General features: G+C 41.5%; 1 protein-coding gene across 1 annotated transcript; it reads right to left on the minus strand.

Moving 5' to 3' along the window:
- Window positions 1–7: 7 nt before the first annotated feature.
- LOC149316356 (E3 ubiquitin-protein ligase RNF170-like) lies at window positions 8–14,663 on the minus strand. The gene is made up of 5 exons (XM_089515272.1): window positions 14,594–14,663; window positions 12,188–12,296; window positions 2,797–2,870; window positions 1,875–1,985; window positions 8–1,478 (listed from the first exon to the last, which is right to left on the minus strand). Exons 1-5 carry the CDS (start codon window positions 14,642–14,644, stop codon window positions 1,173–1,175), a joined length of 651 nt encoding a protein of 216 aa, XP_089371398.1. The 5' UTR covers window positions 14,645–14,663; the 3' UTR covers window positions 8–1,172.
- Between the last annotated feature and the right edge of the window lie 409 nt (window positions 14,664–15,072).

The following is a 15,072-nucleotide window of genomic DNA, read 5'->3' on the forward strand; positions in this document are numbered from 1 at the left end:
TACAGACACTACATAAAAAAATTCTATAACAGTCATTTCATAATACAAAGAGGTAAGAGTTTACATTTACAGTGTACTGAGAGTTTTCTTCCATTACTAGTAATTTTAATTTTCTTCATATGTATATAGCAGTTTGCTTTGATTTAAGACATAGTGCTTCTATCAGATCACAGGCTGCCCATAGTTCTGTTGATAAAGTTATTTTCAAGGAGGTAGAATTCAAAGATATAGCTGTGTTTTTCAAGGATGTATATGGAACTGCATACAATATATAAAGTCTCCTTGGAAACCAAGAAACAAACCAAAAGACACAACTCAGCATACAGAAGGTATTTTAAAAGATGTTTGGGTGTTCAGGTGCAAAAGAGCCAGATAATCATGTTCTTTATCTGATTCATATAATCATTTCTCCCCTCTTCTTGGGTATTGGTTTTCATTTATAACCTATGGTTGATATGAGGCAGTAGGACAGCCATCTGGCAATGGAATGGCATGCAACAATGGAACAGATATTCTCTTTCTTTCACACACCCCATTTCCCCTAAAATTTCTGCAGGAGGTTAGGGGGACCCGGAGGGGAAGTATGGAGAAGAAAATGGCATTGCACAATGAAAGTCCATTCAACCAACATTGGATATACTTGATAAAACTATTGATAAAACTAATACATACAAATCCCAATGCCTGTATACATGTATCTGTAATAATATGTATCATACAAAGGGTCATGTAAATAAAATAAGCTGCTGAATGCCCCAGTCACATTTTTCCTGTGTTTGTCAGAAACATGGAAGTCATTTTGATGGTGCTATAGTAATAATTTGTTTAAATATATATACCTGACTTTTTTTTTTCTAACCACATTTGTGCTCTTGAGTTGTGAAACAATAAGGGAAGCTTTTTCCTGTTTGGCCTCCCAGAAGTCACTCCAAATACTACAAATGTGAAAAAGCCTTATTAGAGCACTAGCAGTGCATCTCTTAAAACTTGCATTGGGTGTTAGTCCATTACTTCAGTTAAATTCATATCTTCCACCTAACATGTCATATGTTTCTGTCTTGTAAACTCAACATTAGTGCATCAACCATTCTTCAAAGCTAAGTCTGTTTCTTCCAGATCTTAGGAGGGGTCATTGTGGTGAGTTTTCTCCTTATGAATAGTTACCCAGTCTATTATGCTTCCAATAGAATGTTCTGTGTAGTAGAGTTTGTAATGTTTGCCCCTTCTGATTCCATTTGTGAGGAAATGTTTATCATGCAAATTAAAAGTAGAAATATAACAACTAGATCATCCACTGCTCCCAGGATTCCACAAAGCGGTTCTGGCATCATGTCAAATGGAGAAGTTAAGCACATGATGGTTCCAAAAGAGCAGACGACAACTCTGAGGAAGAAGATCCCCACAAGTCCACCCAGTGTGAAGATTCCTCTTAGGGCAAAATTGAGAAGAAGTGGCATGTCATAAAGATAATCTGTAAACTGGAGACAAAAATTGGGTAGATTACATTACCATTTTGGATTAGTTAAATGGAATAAATTTCTCAAGAAGAATCTACAAATCAAGCTGTTTTATTGCTAAGGCCATGCACTGTAAAACAGAAAACAGAATAAGCAACCAGGTAGATTTTTTTTCTTTCTCCTTTGTCTAATCTCCAGTTATTTGTTCATTATTCCCTTGATTCCCATTATGTGTACCCTTTTCTGAGAAATTATTGCTCCATTAAAAATTCATGCGTAGCATTATGAAACTTTTGCCTGTGGGAATACTTGGTGCCACTTTAGGTAATTGACTTATTTCATGTGGAGTGGTAGTGATTAAGAGCATGTTCAAACATGGATCTAAATTTCTAGAATCTAAAAAACATTGCCACTTACAGGCCGAGGTTGTCCTGAGAAGCGTTTGTTGTAATCTCTGATGTCATACACAGTTTGTTTGCTGTGCTTCTCAGGATGATTTTCACAAGAGATATTGTACAGAAGTATAACCTTTGAAAAGCAAGGAGAAGCATTATATTCCAACAGTATAAATAAAACATCAAACAATTAAAAATTAAAAATTAAAAAACCCCAGACACCCATGATTAAAACAGTAATCAACCTATTAAAAAGATAATAAATCAGTGCTGTTTTATAGCTTTATTAGGCCCTCTGTAGTTATCTCTTTGCTTCCTGGATAACATTCTTAGCCCTGCAATGGTTAAACTTCCACTGTAGCAGCAGGCTTCTTTCCTCATGCTGAGATCTAAGAGCATTTTCCAATGCAGTGGATAGCCAAAGTCAGATGAGTATAAGGAGTTCTCCTCTCCGTTGACGCCCCCTTGTCGTGAGGGAGAGGCTTGCGCACCCTAATGATGTGAGCTATGCTGGCGGTGGTATAATAGCCACCGGCAGGGCCTCCCATGCCAGACAGATCAACCAAAGGGTCTGACCAAGAGCGCCAAAGGCTCTCTAGCCTTATGGCAACCATCCTAGGAGAAGGAAAACTCTAATCCCTAACCTGGGCAGATGGTGCTCTTCTAACCCTGTAAGGTAAAGCATCTAAGAGAAGGAAACTCTAATCAAACCTATGACCCAAGAGTTCTTTCCTGCATGAGCAGAGGGAGCTAACCAACCATATTAAGTTGTATCCAATCAACCATAATAAAAAGCCTTCTGCAGGCACACTGTTTAATATTTTAGTTTTCTGATTTGAAAAATGGCTATGTTATCCTGGATGTGTTTGGAAAACCAGGATAAGTCTGGAAGCATCATGTCTGATATGTTTCAACCACTTCAAAGAGTAGATGAAAACTCTTACTTTCTGTCTGCAGAGTGGGCAGCTGATTGCACCTAGCCAAGATCCATGTTTCCAGTATTCAATCAGACAGGAACCTAGAAAAAAGATAAATTCTCTTTAAAAGAATGAAAAAACAGCATAGCTGGAAGAGATCCCGGCCAACTTTTTGTCCCTCTACAGTATGATCCGATTTGACACCCAAACTATTTTGCAGAAGGAAACGCCCTACCAAAATGTGGGAATGTTGTTAGGGAAAGGTATGAAAGCAACACCATCTGAGTAGTGTTTCATATTTAGTCAGAGTAACACCAATAAAAAAAATTAATGGCCTCACTGGCATGACCAATTGTTGTGCTTCCTTCACATCATTTTCTGACTTATGGCAACCCTATGGTATTTTCTTAGCAAAATTTGTTCAGAGGAGACGGATCAGATATAATTGACAATTTACGTGTTTTCTCACAACCATTTGATAAGTGAAAATTGATTAGGGTAAACAAACTGAAAATAAATAAATACACCAAGTGTACCATGGCATCTCCAATCTACCAAAAACAACAAAAAGCCAGAAATATGTGTTTCTGGAGACACCATGAAAACCAGGATACTTTATGGAAGGAAATTACACCACAAGGGGTCTACCCACATCCATATTTCAAAACAGAACTAGACTAATTTTCTGAGATTTTAAATCACGCTTTGCAGATTATTCTTCTGTATCAGTTCATTGATGTGCACTGATTAATAATTTAAAATAGCAAAACAGAGTGATGGATGGAGAGAAAGAAGGAAAGATTGAGCCTGGGTTATGTGTATATGCACATTTTCAAAATTACATCAAATCTACTTTACATTCATCTTCTTGCAGCATTTTGCAAGGCCCCCAAGAAACATTCTGTTGGCTATTAAAAATTAGAGAAAATAATATTGGAACAGGATCAGTTTTCTGCTCCATTTCCTGGACATATGGTTTGAGATACAGATGAAATTTGAAACATCTATGAAGAAACATAGAAGTTCCTGACAATAATACACATTAGTCATCATGCCTTTTTCCTACACATCATAATCAATCACCCTTAAAAGCCAGCAGTCAGACAAGATTATTTTAAGTGTGGCTTTTGATTCCAAATACTGTACCATATCATATGTAACTTCCAAATAATATGTCTGGAGCAAAGAAGATCTATCCAACACACCGCATGTTTTGATAGTTCATCTTAGGTAGGGTTGCTATAACCCGGCGGGGGGCGGGAATTTCCCGCTTTTGGACCGTCTGCACGGTCACGGTACGGTTTGCCCCCCGCCCCCGGGTTTGCCCCCGCCCCCGGGCTTTGTTATTGTGCCGCTATGGCGGCGCCTTTGGCCGCTCTTGTGGCCGCCACCGCCGCCACCATCATTGCAGCCGTCACTGTGTGGCCTGCTGTGGCTGCTCCTCTGGCCGCCGCAGCCACCGCGGTTCGCCTCTGCAAGCCGGACCTGCTGCCTGTGCTGAGCCCTGCGCCTCCGCGCGCCCACACTCACATTTAATCTTCCCGGGCGCGCTGGAGGGCCACCTACTATTGGCTGGCAGGCTGGGCCTGGCTGGCCAATAGCAGAACAGCCCGCCCCCTGCTTCAGTAGTCTATGACTGCTGGCAGGGGTGGGGCTGTTCCAGCTCTCTGCCCCCATTGGCCGCCCAGGTTAAAGAGGAGGAGCTCTCCTCTGTTTACTTCCTGGGCCGGCAAAGGACTGGAGCGGAGGGCAGCCCCAGCCGCAACAAAAGTGGCAGCAGCAGCAGCAGCAGCAGCAAAAGGGAAAGGAGAGGACCAAAGGTAGGCCTCTCTGGGCCGGTGTGTGTGTGTTTTTGGCTTCCACGTTTATCATCATCATCATTATCCAAAGTCCTAGCTGTGTGAGTGTGAGTCAGTTTGCAAAGGGACCACCATTCCCAGAATTCCATAGCATTCAGCCGAGGCAGTTAAAGTGGTCTCAAACCAGATTATTTCTCCAGTGTAGATGCAGCCCAAGCCTTTTGCCTCTCTTATGCCTGAGATTTCAAAGCCCAGCCCTGGCACCACAACAAACTACAAATCCCAGGATTCCATAGGATGGAGTGATGAGCGTGAAAGCAGTGTGGCAGCAGCCTAAGTGTGCTTAATGCAGTTCTTAACATGGTGCACCTCTTGCCTACAGAGTCTCCCAGGCCCCAGCGGGGCCCTAGAGTCCTCCAAGGCCTCGCTGGGGCTTGGGAGAGGCTGTCTCCCAGACCCAATGAAGCCTTGGAGAAGGTTTAAAAATGTAGGACCTTTTTTTTTGTTAATTTCCTGGCCAGGAAATTAAAAAAAAAAAAGTCCTACATTTTTGAACCTTGTCCTACATTTTCCCCAGTTTTGAGGTCCTCCGGGATGGCAACCCTAATCTTAGGTCCAAAACACACTGCAGAAAAATCCAGTTTGAGATGGCTTTAACTGCCCTGGCTCAATACTAGTGAATTCTAGGAACTATAGTTTTGTGAAACATTTCGCCTTCTCTGTCAGAGAACGCTGGTGCAACAATAAACTACAATTCCCAGGATTCCCTAGCACTGAGCCAGAGCAGTTAAAGCAGTCTCAGACTCAATTCTTTCTGCAGTGTGTTTTGGACCTTATTTTAGGTGGTTCATTTGTTGGGGAAGTGAATACTGTGAAATAATTGAATGAGGAGGAAAACTGAGATTTTTGTTTGTTCCTACATGGTATTTTGTTGTTTGACACCCTTGCTAGAAACATTTGATGGTTTTGCAAAAATAGTCTTTACTTTAAATGGGACTACCTCAAATTGGGCACTGCAGTTACTCAGTACAGTAGCATTAGAATGGATTCTTTGTAAGAGAAAGAGCTTTGTACGTTTTCTTGTTCTTGTTGCTTTCAAGTCATTCCCAGCTTATGGTGGTCCTAATGCAAATCTGCAGTGAGGTTTCCTTTGAAAGATTTGTTCAGAGGGAGTTTTCCATTGCCTTCCTCTGAGACTGAAAAAACCTGACTTGCTCAGAGTCAACCAGTGGGTTTCCATGACTGAGCCCTGGTCTCTCAGTGTCCTAAACCAACATTGAAACTACTACACCACAATTGCATGCAGGATCTTATTTTACAGGGGAAAGCTTAACTAGATAATAATCAGACACTTTTTTTGTTTTATGACCAAGATATGTAGTTCTTACAACTACATGGCAATTGAATTAGATAAAATAGAGATTTCTCTCTCTCTCTCTCTCTCTCTCTCTCTCTCACACACACACACACACACACACACGCTTATAAAGGAGACTAGCAGGTGTCTCCATGCCTTACTGGAAGACATTATAATGCGGGAGAAAATTGTAAAAGTGTGTCTTTTTTTCTAGCTGTAAAATCTGTTCAACAAAAGACATGCTTTTACAACCCATGGGAAGAGAAGTGCTATGACATGATGAAATAAGGTAAGGAGAAAGCCGCTACTCATGCAATAAGGCAGCAGTACTAATATTACAGAGAGAAGGGTGGGATATATTATTATTATTATTATTCTCTGTCATTCTGCCAGCATATAGGACTCATGATGTCTAACAAATAAAGCATACCAGTTAAAAACATGAAATGAATGAATTTACACAAACAACTTTAAAATTAGTTAAAAAACAAATCAGTTAAAGCCAAAGCAAGACAAAAGGAAGCACTTGCCTGGATTAGAAGACTGGTTTACAACAACACAACTTAAATAACAATTCAGGAGGTAGTTCTATAGCCAAGAAAAAGTAATTGATAAAGCCATCCCTTGAATCCTGACCAAGAGTACCTCTGAAGACCTCCTTTGAAAAGCTCAGAGTCAGGACAGGTTCATATGGGGGACTACATTCCTTCAGATAGCCTATACCTCAAGTCTTACAAGGCTTAATGGATCCTAACCAGCATTTGGAACTGTGCCTGGAAACAGATCATTATCTAGCAAAGCTGCCATTTCAACAAGGTGTGTACTCATTGTTAACTGATTCCAGTCAACATTTTGAGAAACTGGAGCATGTCCAAAGGAGGGCGACTAAAATGGTGAAGGGTCTGGAAACCATGAAGCCCTATGAGTAATGACTTAGGGAGCTGGGGATGTTTAGCCTGGAGAAGAGAAGGTTAAGAGGTGATATGATAGCCCTGTTTAAATATTTCAAGGGATGCCATACTGAGGAGGGAGCAAGTTTGTTTTCTGCTGCTCCAGAGACTAAAACATGGAACAATGGATGCAAGGTACAGCAAAAGAGTTTCCACCTCAAGATTAGGAGGAACATCCTGACAGTAAGGGTTGTCTGACAGTGGAACAAACTCTCTCAGAGAGTGGTGGAGTCTCCTTCCTTAGAGGTCTTTAAGCAGAGGCTTGATGGCCATCTGTCGGGGATGCTTTGATTGAGATTTCCTGCATGGCAGGGGGTTGAACTGGATGGTCCTTGTGGTCTCTTCCAACTCTGATTGTATAATTCTACTTTCAGGTTTGGACCAGGTGAAGTTTCTGAATACTTTTTGAAGACCGTCCCACATAGAGCACCTTCCAGTAATCCAAACAGAACGTAACTAATAATCTTTCAAAAAGTCATACTTACCAGCATTTACACTCAGCATTTCTTGTAAAGGGCTCTCTGATTCATTAACTTTTCTCTCTTTTTTAAGATTATAAACAGTATTATCTCTGGCTGTATCCACACTGCAGAAATAACCCCACTTTAACTGCCATGGGTCAGTGCTGTAGAATTTGGGGAATTGTAGTTTTGTGAGACATTTAGCCTCTGTCAGAGAACTCTGGTGTAACAACAAACTACAATCCCCAGAATTCCATAGTAATGAGTCATGGCAGTTAAAGTGGTGCAAACTTGGATTATTTCTGCAATGTGGTGGCAGGCCCTAATGATTTACCTACCATGAGCCTATCCAGATCACTGTCTATTCATGTAATTAAATACTTTACTTGTTGCAAAGTTTTTCACAAATAGAACTTTTGTGATGAGGATTTGATCTTTCTCACAAGCAATTTAGCTTTTCTCTGCACTGAAAGTTCCAATTACATTTTCATTAAGCCACCTTTATGAGAATCAAATGGTACAAAAAAGAATCAGACCAAAATCAGTTCACCATTAACTAAGTATGTACAGAACAATGTTTTATTACTCTGATTTGAAGTCCTTATCTTTCTTGATATGGGGAATAATTTACTATTTCCCCTTTCCTATAGACCTTTCATTGAATGGTACTGAAGCATTTTATCTGCAGCATTTTTTTTAAAAAAAAGCTTGTCTTATTATCCTGCATTAAATATAGCTGCCTCTAGCTATGATGAAAGCACATAGTTGAGGACTGTGGCTTTAAGACATACTTCACACTTTGCAGGGAATAAAGAGGTCCTCTTAACCTTGATCTGTCACACTCCGGTGGTCCTAACTACATCTCAAGGATATGACTTCCCTTTGTCAACTCCTAAAACCACATTCAAGTGCTCAGCACAGTAGTAAAGCAGGACAGAAAGTGGCAGTTTTTCTCCACTTTAGTTTCCCCAAAAAACCCAAATGCCTTGCATTTTTGTTTCCCTAAAGTATTTTTCTGGCAGAACACTGCACTGCCTCTGCCTGCCTAGAACAGAAGCTCCTTGATAACCTTTGGGATATAGCCCAGAGCATTACTGATAGCACTCATCTGAAATGCTTGAACCACAGTATAAGTAAACTGAAACAGTAGGGTGGATGGCTGCTATTGTCCCACCACAGGAAATGGGAAAGTAGCAGTCGGCATAACCGTGTTATAGCTGTAAAACTAATAGCATTTCAGCTGATTTGTGACATGTCCTGAGATTTCTGGAGCAGGTAAATAAGGTTCCTTCCTGCTCTGATACTAGAAGCCTTGGCAGTGATCATATCCTCTGGTGTTTTGCAATCAGTTCCACTCTGACACAGCTTTACTTGGCCTCTCACTACTTTAGAATGGTTTTGAACTGAGCTGCTAAGGCCAAAATCCAACAGGGTAATTCTTCTGCCTCTGCCAATGGAATCTGGGCTTTCCTTCGTCCTGCAATCTCCCGTGGCACTGAGAATCTGTTCTAGGTTTCTTTTCTTCCAATCTTTCTGAGTAGGTTTACTCAGGAAAGATGGAAGAAATCATCCCTTCTAGATTCCATCGGGGAGACCACAGTTTCCCATAGTTAAACTATCAAATCCTGGCCTAATTCAGGTATTATTTTATGGTGCATTTTTGTTCTTGCTTTCCTTGATGCATTTTGCATATGTTCAGCCTGCAGCCAGACATTTGTTCGTGGGCACCCATCTAAAATCGATGGCCCATATGAAATTTTGCCACTGGTATTATTAATAGTGTCACAATTCTATTCTTGTCTCTGTGATGGGCACCAATTCACAGGCTTTCACATGAGATGGAATATTGGCCTTGAACTACAGTCAGCACTTCCTTGTCACTCACCTCTAAAAGTCTAACCAATAGAAAGGTGCTTGCTTGCTGGGCAACCTAATTGTGCCCCTGTGGCGGGGAGAGGATGAACAGGAGGGAGTGCTGTGGTTGTGATTGGATTGCAGCCATGGCATTTCCTTCACTACTGGATGTCCACAGAGCTGGACCAATCCAAGCCTGCCCCAGCAGAACTTTCTCCAAGTGATCTCACAAGCAACCTTGTCTCTGTGAATTCTGGAACAAAACATGAATCTGACACAAATGCCCTTTCTGCCAGGATGAGTTTTAAAATCATAGTTGATTTTGCCATTTGGACAGTGTTCATTAAAGAAATGAATTCTGTGGTGAAATTCCAGAATATTTTAAAGCAAATATAAGTAAATGTAGAGTACTTTGCATTGACATGTTGCCTGTTTTTACATTATTTTTCTTTACGAGTGTGCCTTCAAGTCACCAGTTGACTGAGGGTTAGCACAGACAGGCTCTAAAAGCTGGCTTCCCAGTAGCTTGGGGCCATGGTGTTTAGACACTACATGCCCCCAGGATGTCTTGAAGATGCTTAGTCAATCAGACAGTGGGGACTTCAAAACATCTTGGAAATATGGCATTTAGTCAGGTGGGGCACCTTAAACCCAGCCCAAATAGGAGCAGATCATTTCTGTTCCTATTTGAGTCAGATTCCCAGCAGATTGGGGCCATGGCATGTGCTTGCCACGGCCCCAAGGCATCTTGGGCAGGACAGCTTCAAGATGCCCCTTCATGCCTAACTGTTCCACCACTTAGACAAGGAATACTCATAGCTAAATTTGCCAGGTCCTTTAGCCGACAGCATTTGGTATTCACTGATGGTCTCCCATCCAAGTATTAATTAAGCCTGATCCTGCTTAGCTTCTAAGACCAGATGGGATCTGGTGCCTTGAGGGTATTCAGAGTATTATTCTTCTACCAATTCATTTTCCAACTTTCCAATTTGAATTTTTAATGTACATAGCTGTCTAGTTTTCCAGTTCAATATCTTGCTATTACATTAGTGTACAGTTTTCACAGCAAGTGGTTATTGTTCTGTTTGCTATAGCTGTTTCTGTTGGCTTTTTGCCCAGATCATAGACACCATTAGAACTGTTAAGAACAGTACTGATATCCTGAGCCTCAGAAGTATCTGTTTCCTGTTTATTGTCCACAAGACTTCCTGGATATGGGGGAAACTTTAAATGTGTCAGTGGGTCTGTAGTTATAGGTCAAAGAAAGCTATTGCTGCATCTTATAAAAACATAGAAAAGAAATGGTTATTGATATCTTTATGAGAGTGGAGCTGGGCCTCTGTCTGTTGTCTCTTGCAGCAGCCTTTCTTTGTTGGGCTATCATAAAAAAGACCAGATGTAGATGGCAAGATTTCACTTATACAGGCCCCTCAGTGACTATGTAAGCCAGTATAGAAGTTTTGGACATGTTTCTGAAAGTAGAACAGAGTCTCTGGCTAATCTTTTGTTTTTCATGCTTATAGGAAGTACATGAGGTTGGATCCACCAACTGGTTTGGTGGACTGCTTCTCCCTATGGCAGATCCTCTAGTCTCCTGAAAATGCTATGGAGAGATTTGGAGGATTCAGCTTAATGGCTTGAGCTATGGTGTGGGGCTAGGTGGTGGGATCATCAAAAACCATGCAGAGCGAGCTATAGCAAGTAGAATTCACCTCTCCACAGAAAGCAGATCCTGAATCGAAACTAAGTGTTCTGTCTGTGAAAGAGAGTTTCTGTATTTTGGCACTGTATGAGCAGGTGCTGGGGACGCTTTGAAACAGTTTCCAGAAATGGCGCCCTCTGGAACCGAACTGGAACGCGATGGGAATGTGCTGCGACGGCGGCGTTCCCCCATGCGGTAAAGTCGCGTTCTGGGCCCCATCCCGTGCTCATCGCATTCTGTGCGCACCCCCACGTGCCCCCGTTAGAACGCACTGGGGAACGGTATAAACCCCATGCGATAAAGTTCTATATTTCAGAGGAACAAATTGTCAAACCACCTCTGAGTATTTCATGCTTAAGAAAACTCTTCGAAATTCATGGAGTCACCAAAAGTTGATAAGCACACACACACATGAACACTGTGCCTTGACTTCCTGATCACTTTTCAGGAGTAAAAATACTCCAGATAATCAAAAATGTATCTTTGGCGGGATACAGACCGCCGCTTTGCGGCGGTCTCCCGCGGGCGCCATTTGCTCCGCACGGGAGCTGCAGCAGCCAAACCGCGTGGCTCCCGCCCGGAGCAAAAAAGAAGCTCCATTTCGGAGCTTCTTTTTGCGGTGCCTATATGATGTCGCGAGGCGCCGCTGGCGCATTCGCGACGTCATAGGTGCCGCGACACGTCTGGACGCTATGCGTCCAGTACGTAAACATGGCAGCCCCCATGTGGAAGGGGCGCCGCCATGTTGTACGTATTCTATACGTACTAGGGTTAGGGGGGTGCGGAAGCACCGCCCCTTCCTAACCCTAGTACATCTAGAATACGTACTATATGGCGGTTTGTATCCCACCAAAGTTAACAGCAACTTATTTTAAAAAGAAGTAAGTAGAATTATATTGATCTGATATAACCCTGTCCTGTCAGTGTTTTAATTTTATTTTGTGGGGAATTTCCTATTGTCTTCTATTTATTTTCTATTTATTTCTCTCTAAAAAAGTAAGATACATGTTCATGTGGTATTGAATAAGGTGGATCCACACCAAGTTAAATCAGCTGAACTTGATGTGATCTAAATTCAGATAACATATGCCCCAGTCCTATGCCAGTTTATACCAATGGAGTCTGTGTTTTCAAATAAATATTTACAGGATGGCAGGCTAAGTCTGGATCTAACCCATCACCTTTTATAGGTTTTATTTTAATATTCAGGCAAAAGTAAAACAAAATCTATGTGAACCAAAAATTTTGTTAAAGTAAAACAAAATCTATGTGAACCAATAATTTTGTTAACTTACCACAAAATAAATGCCCACAATTGGTTTCTACAGGGAAGGTAGGTAGCTGGAGGCAGATAGGGCAGGTCACATCAGCATGGTAATATCTCTTCCACTGTCTAAGAGATTCCTAAGAGAAAAGAAAGAGTTGATTTGTTTAAAAGTGTGTCCTGTATAGTGATCAGTACATTTCAATTAAAAAATAAAATGTTCTGTGTATCTTGATAATTGTGAATTGAGTCAAGACTAAAAGACTGGAAACACTTCTTTTTGGAGTGTGTGTGTCTTCAAGTTGCTTGTCAATTTCTGGTGTCCCCATGAATTTCATAGAGTTTTCTTAGCCAAGGAATACTCAGAGGTGGTTTTTGTTAAGGAAAAAGCAACATGGCATATACAGTGAATGAAATAAAACTTGTATGTGAGAGTCAGGGTGACTCAGCAGAAGCAAATTAAGAGCCACACAGGTGTATAAGGTAAAGCAATTAACAAGTCCTAAATGCCAAGGACAAAGATGTAAAGTGGATAATTGAACACACCTGAGAATTGTTAAGTGGTCAAGGCTGAGATGATGAAATCATTAATTCTGGGTAGAAACAAGAGAACCAATGAGAGTGGATGTACACGCCCACTGGGTGGAAACTGACAAGAGTGGGTGGTATGATCCAAGGACTATAATAATGGCTATGATTCCTAATGTATTTTGTGGGTAGTAGTGGATAGTAGTGAGGAGTTGTATTGGATAGTTTTGGAGCTGTATATAGTAGAATAAAGTAGATCTTTTATATAAGACTACTGAGTTGTCTGGTGTCTTGGGTGAAGATACAAGAGCTAGCTGGATCCTGAAGAAGTGGGAAGACTTCTGTGGAAGCAAGAGTGAGAAGGCTTGGAGAGTTTGTCAGGGTCTTCAGCCTATTCTCTGTAACTCTGCTGCTTTTGAAGCAAAGCTTTAACCACTGACCAAAACTGGTCAGCGCCGGTGCGTAACAAGGTGGTGAGTTTGAGCCAGAGGTGAAGAGCTACAACTCCCATCATCCCTGACAGTTTTGCCAGTTCCTTCCTTTGAAATATAGCCTACAGCAACCAGTGGCATCCCTGCCTGGGGTGTCACCCATTGTGGGAGGCAGGGCTTAGAATCATAGAGTTGGACCATCTAGTCCAACCCCCCTGCCATGCAGGAACTCTCAATCAAATCATTACTAACAGATGGCCATCAAGCCTCTTTTTAAAGACCTCCAGGGAAGGAGACTCGACTACACTCTGAGGGAGTGTGTTCCGCTGTCAAACAGTCCTTACTGTCAGGAAGTTCCTCCTAATGTTGAGGTGGAATCTCTTTTCCTGTACCTTGCATCCATTGCTCTGGGTCCTGGTCTCTGAAGCAGCAGAAAACAAGCTAGCTCCCTCCTCAATTAGACATCCCTTCAAATATTTAAACAGGGCTATCTTATCACCACTTAACCTTCTCTTTTCCAGGCTAAATATGCCCATCTCTCTAAGTCATTTCTCATACAGCATTGTTTCCAGACACTGGGACTGGGGCCTCTGGGGTTGGGCCAAAAGGACATTCCCCTCACCTCAATGCAATGGCACATACAATGGCACCATGGCAGTGAGGTAGGGGCATGCTCAGCCCTCTCAGCAGTCCCCCCAGCCTTCCAAGTCCCACGTGACCATTGCCGCACAGGACCCGGAAAGCAGCCACCTGCTCTCCCAAGGATATACCACCCCAACAGGTGACAACTCCTTTTGGGGTGTCACCTGTTGCGGTCCGCACCCCTAGTGACGCCACTCACAGCAACTGGCATTTGTTGGCAGTCTCCCATCCAAGTACTAACCAGGGCTGACTCCGCTTAGCTTCCCAAATTAGAGTGAATCTGGTGCCTTTAGGCCTCTACAATCTATTAATTCCCAGAGCCTGTAATTTTGCCACTGTCTGTTCGACACCAGTTCCCACAATCTTGCTCATTTACAGCTTTTACAGTTTTAAAGCCCTTTCAAGATTGGCCATAGGCAGCTCAGTCAGACACTTGTTTATTCCTGAGTTTCTTCTGCAGGAAATCTCTTATTTAACACCCCCTCCCAAAAAAAATCCCATCAGTTTAGTGATATGGCGATATCATATCCTAACAAGACAGGAAAACCTGATTAATGAAGTCATTCTGCTTCCATAAATTCAGCATATCATGTATCGAGCCCCTGTTTTGAAAAGTAATCCCAGTTCTTGTTTTCTAAGTATCTCTTACAAAAACAGGAACAAAGTGTGTTTTTAATTAGGTCATCAAGATTTTGAATCCAGGGAAATTCAGCTGTTCCAGAAAGTAAGTGTTGGAAAGTGTGAAAAGCTTTCCTGACATCTATGACCCTGGCACATATCAAACCATTTTTAAAAATCATTATGTACCTTAAAACATTGCAGATTTGAAAACTTACAATGTGGTTTTTCGAGGACGGAGGAGAATAATTCTGTTCCAGAGGACCCATGTCTTGACTTTAAATTAAGAAATCTGTAAAAAACAAAAAGTGATCATAAAATTTATATGTGATGGTTTGCTGGGGAGAAGGATTGTGTTAAGAAGATGCATAAAAAGAACAAATGACTATAATACATTTATACAGCAGTTCACTATCCCTTGCTTTTTTAAAAAGAAAGGTCTGTTTCTCAGTTTTAGCAGAGTTAATAATTAAACCCTCCTTCATCAAAGGAATCATTTATCCTTCAAAGCACTTAAAATTAGAATTGCATAAGGATATCTTCATGTACTACCTGTACCTGTTGCCAGATGTTTTTGCCATAGGTGTTGTAATGTTTAAAACATTAGTAGCTCAGCTGCTAATTAAATCAGTTTCAATTCAGTAAATATGTAACAAGGACAAGCCCACAGGCCTAGTAAAATGGATCACTGTGAGCC

Source organism: Sceloporus occidentalis, unplaced genomic scaffold (genome assembly GCF_023333645.1).
Source record: "Sceloporus occidentalis isolate IW3139 unplaced genomic scaffold, rSceOcc1.0.p SCAF_3, whole genome shotgun sequence".
Lineage (NCBI taxonomy): Eukaryota > Metazoa > Chordata > Lepidosauria > Squamata > Phrynosomatidae > Sceloporus > Sceloporus occidentalis.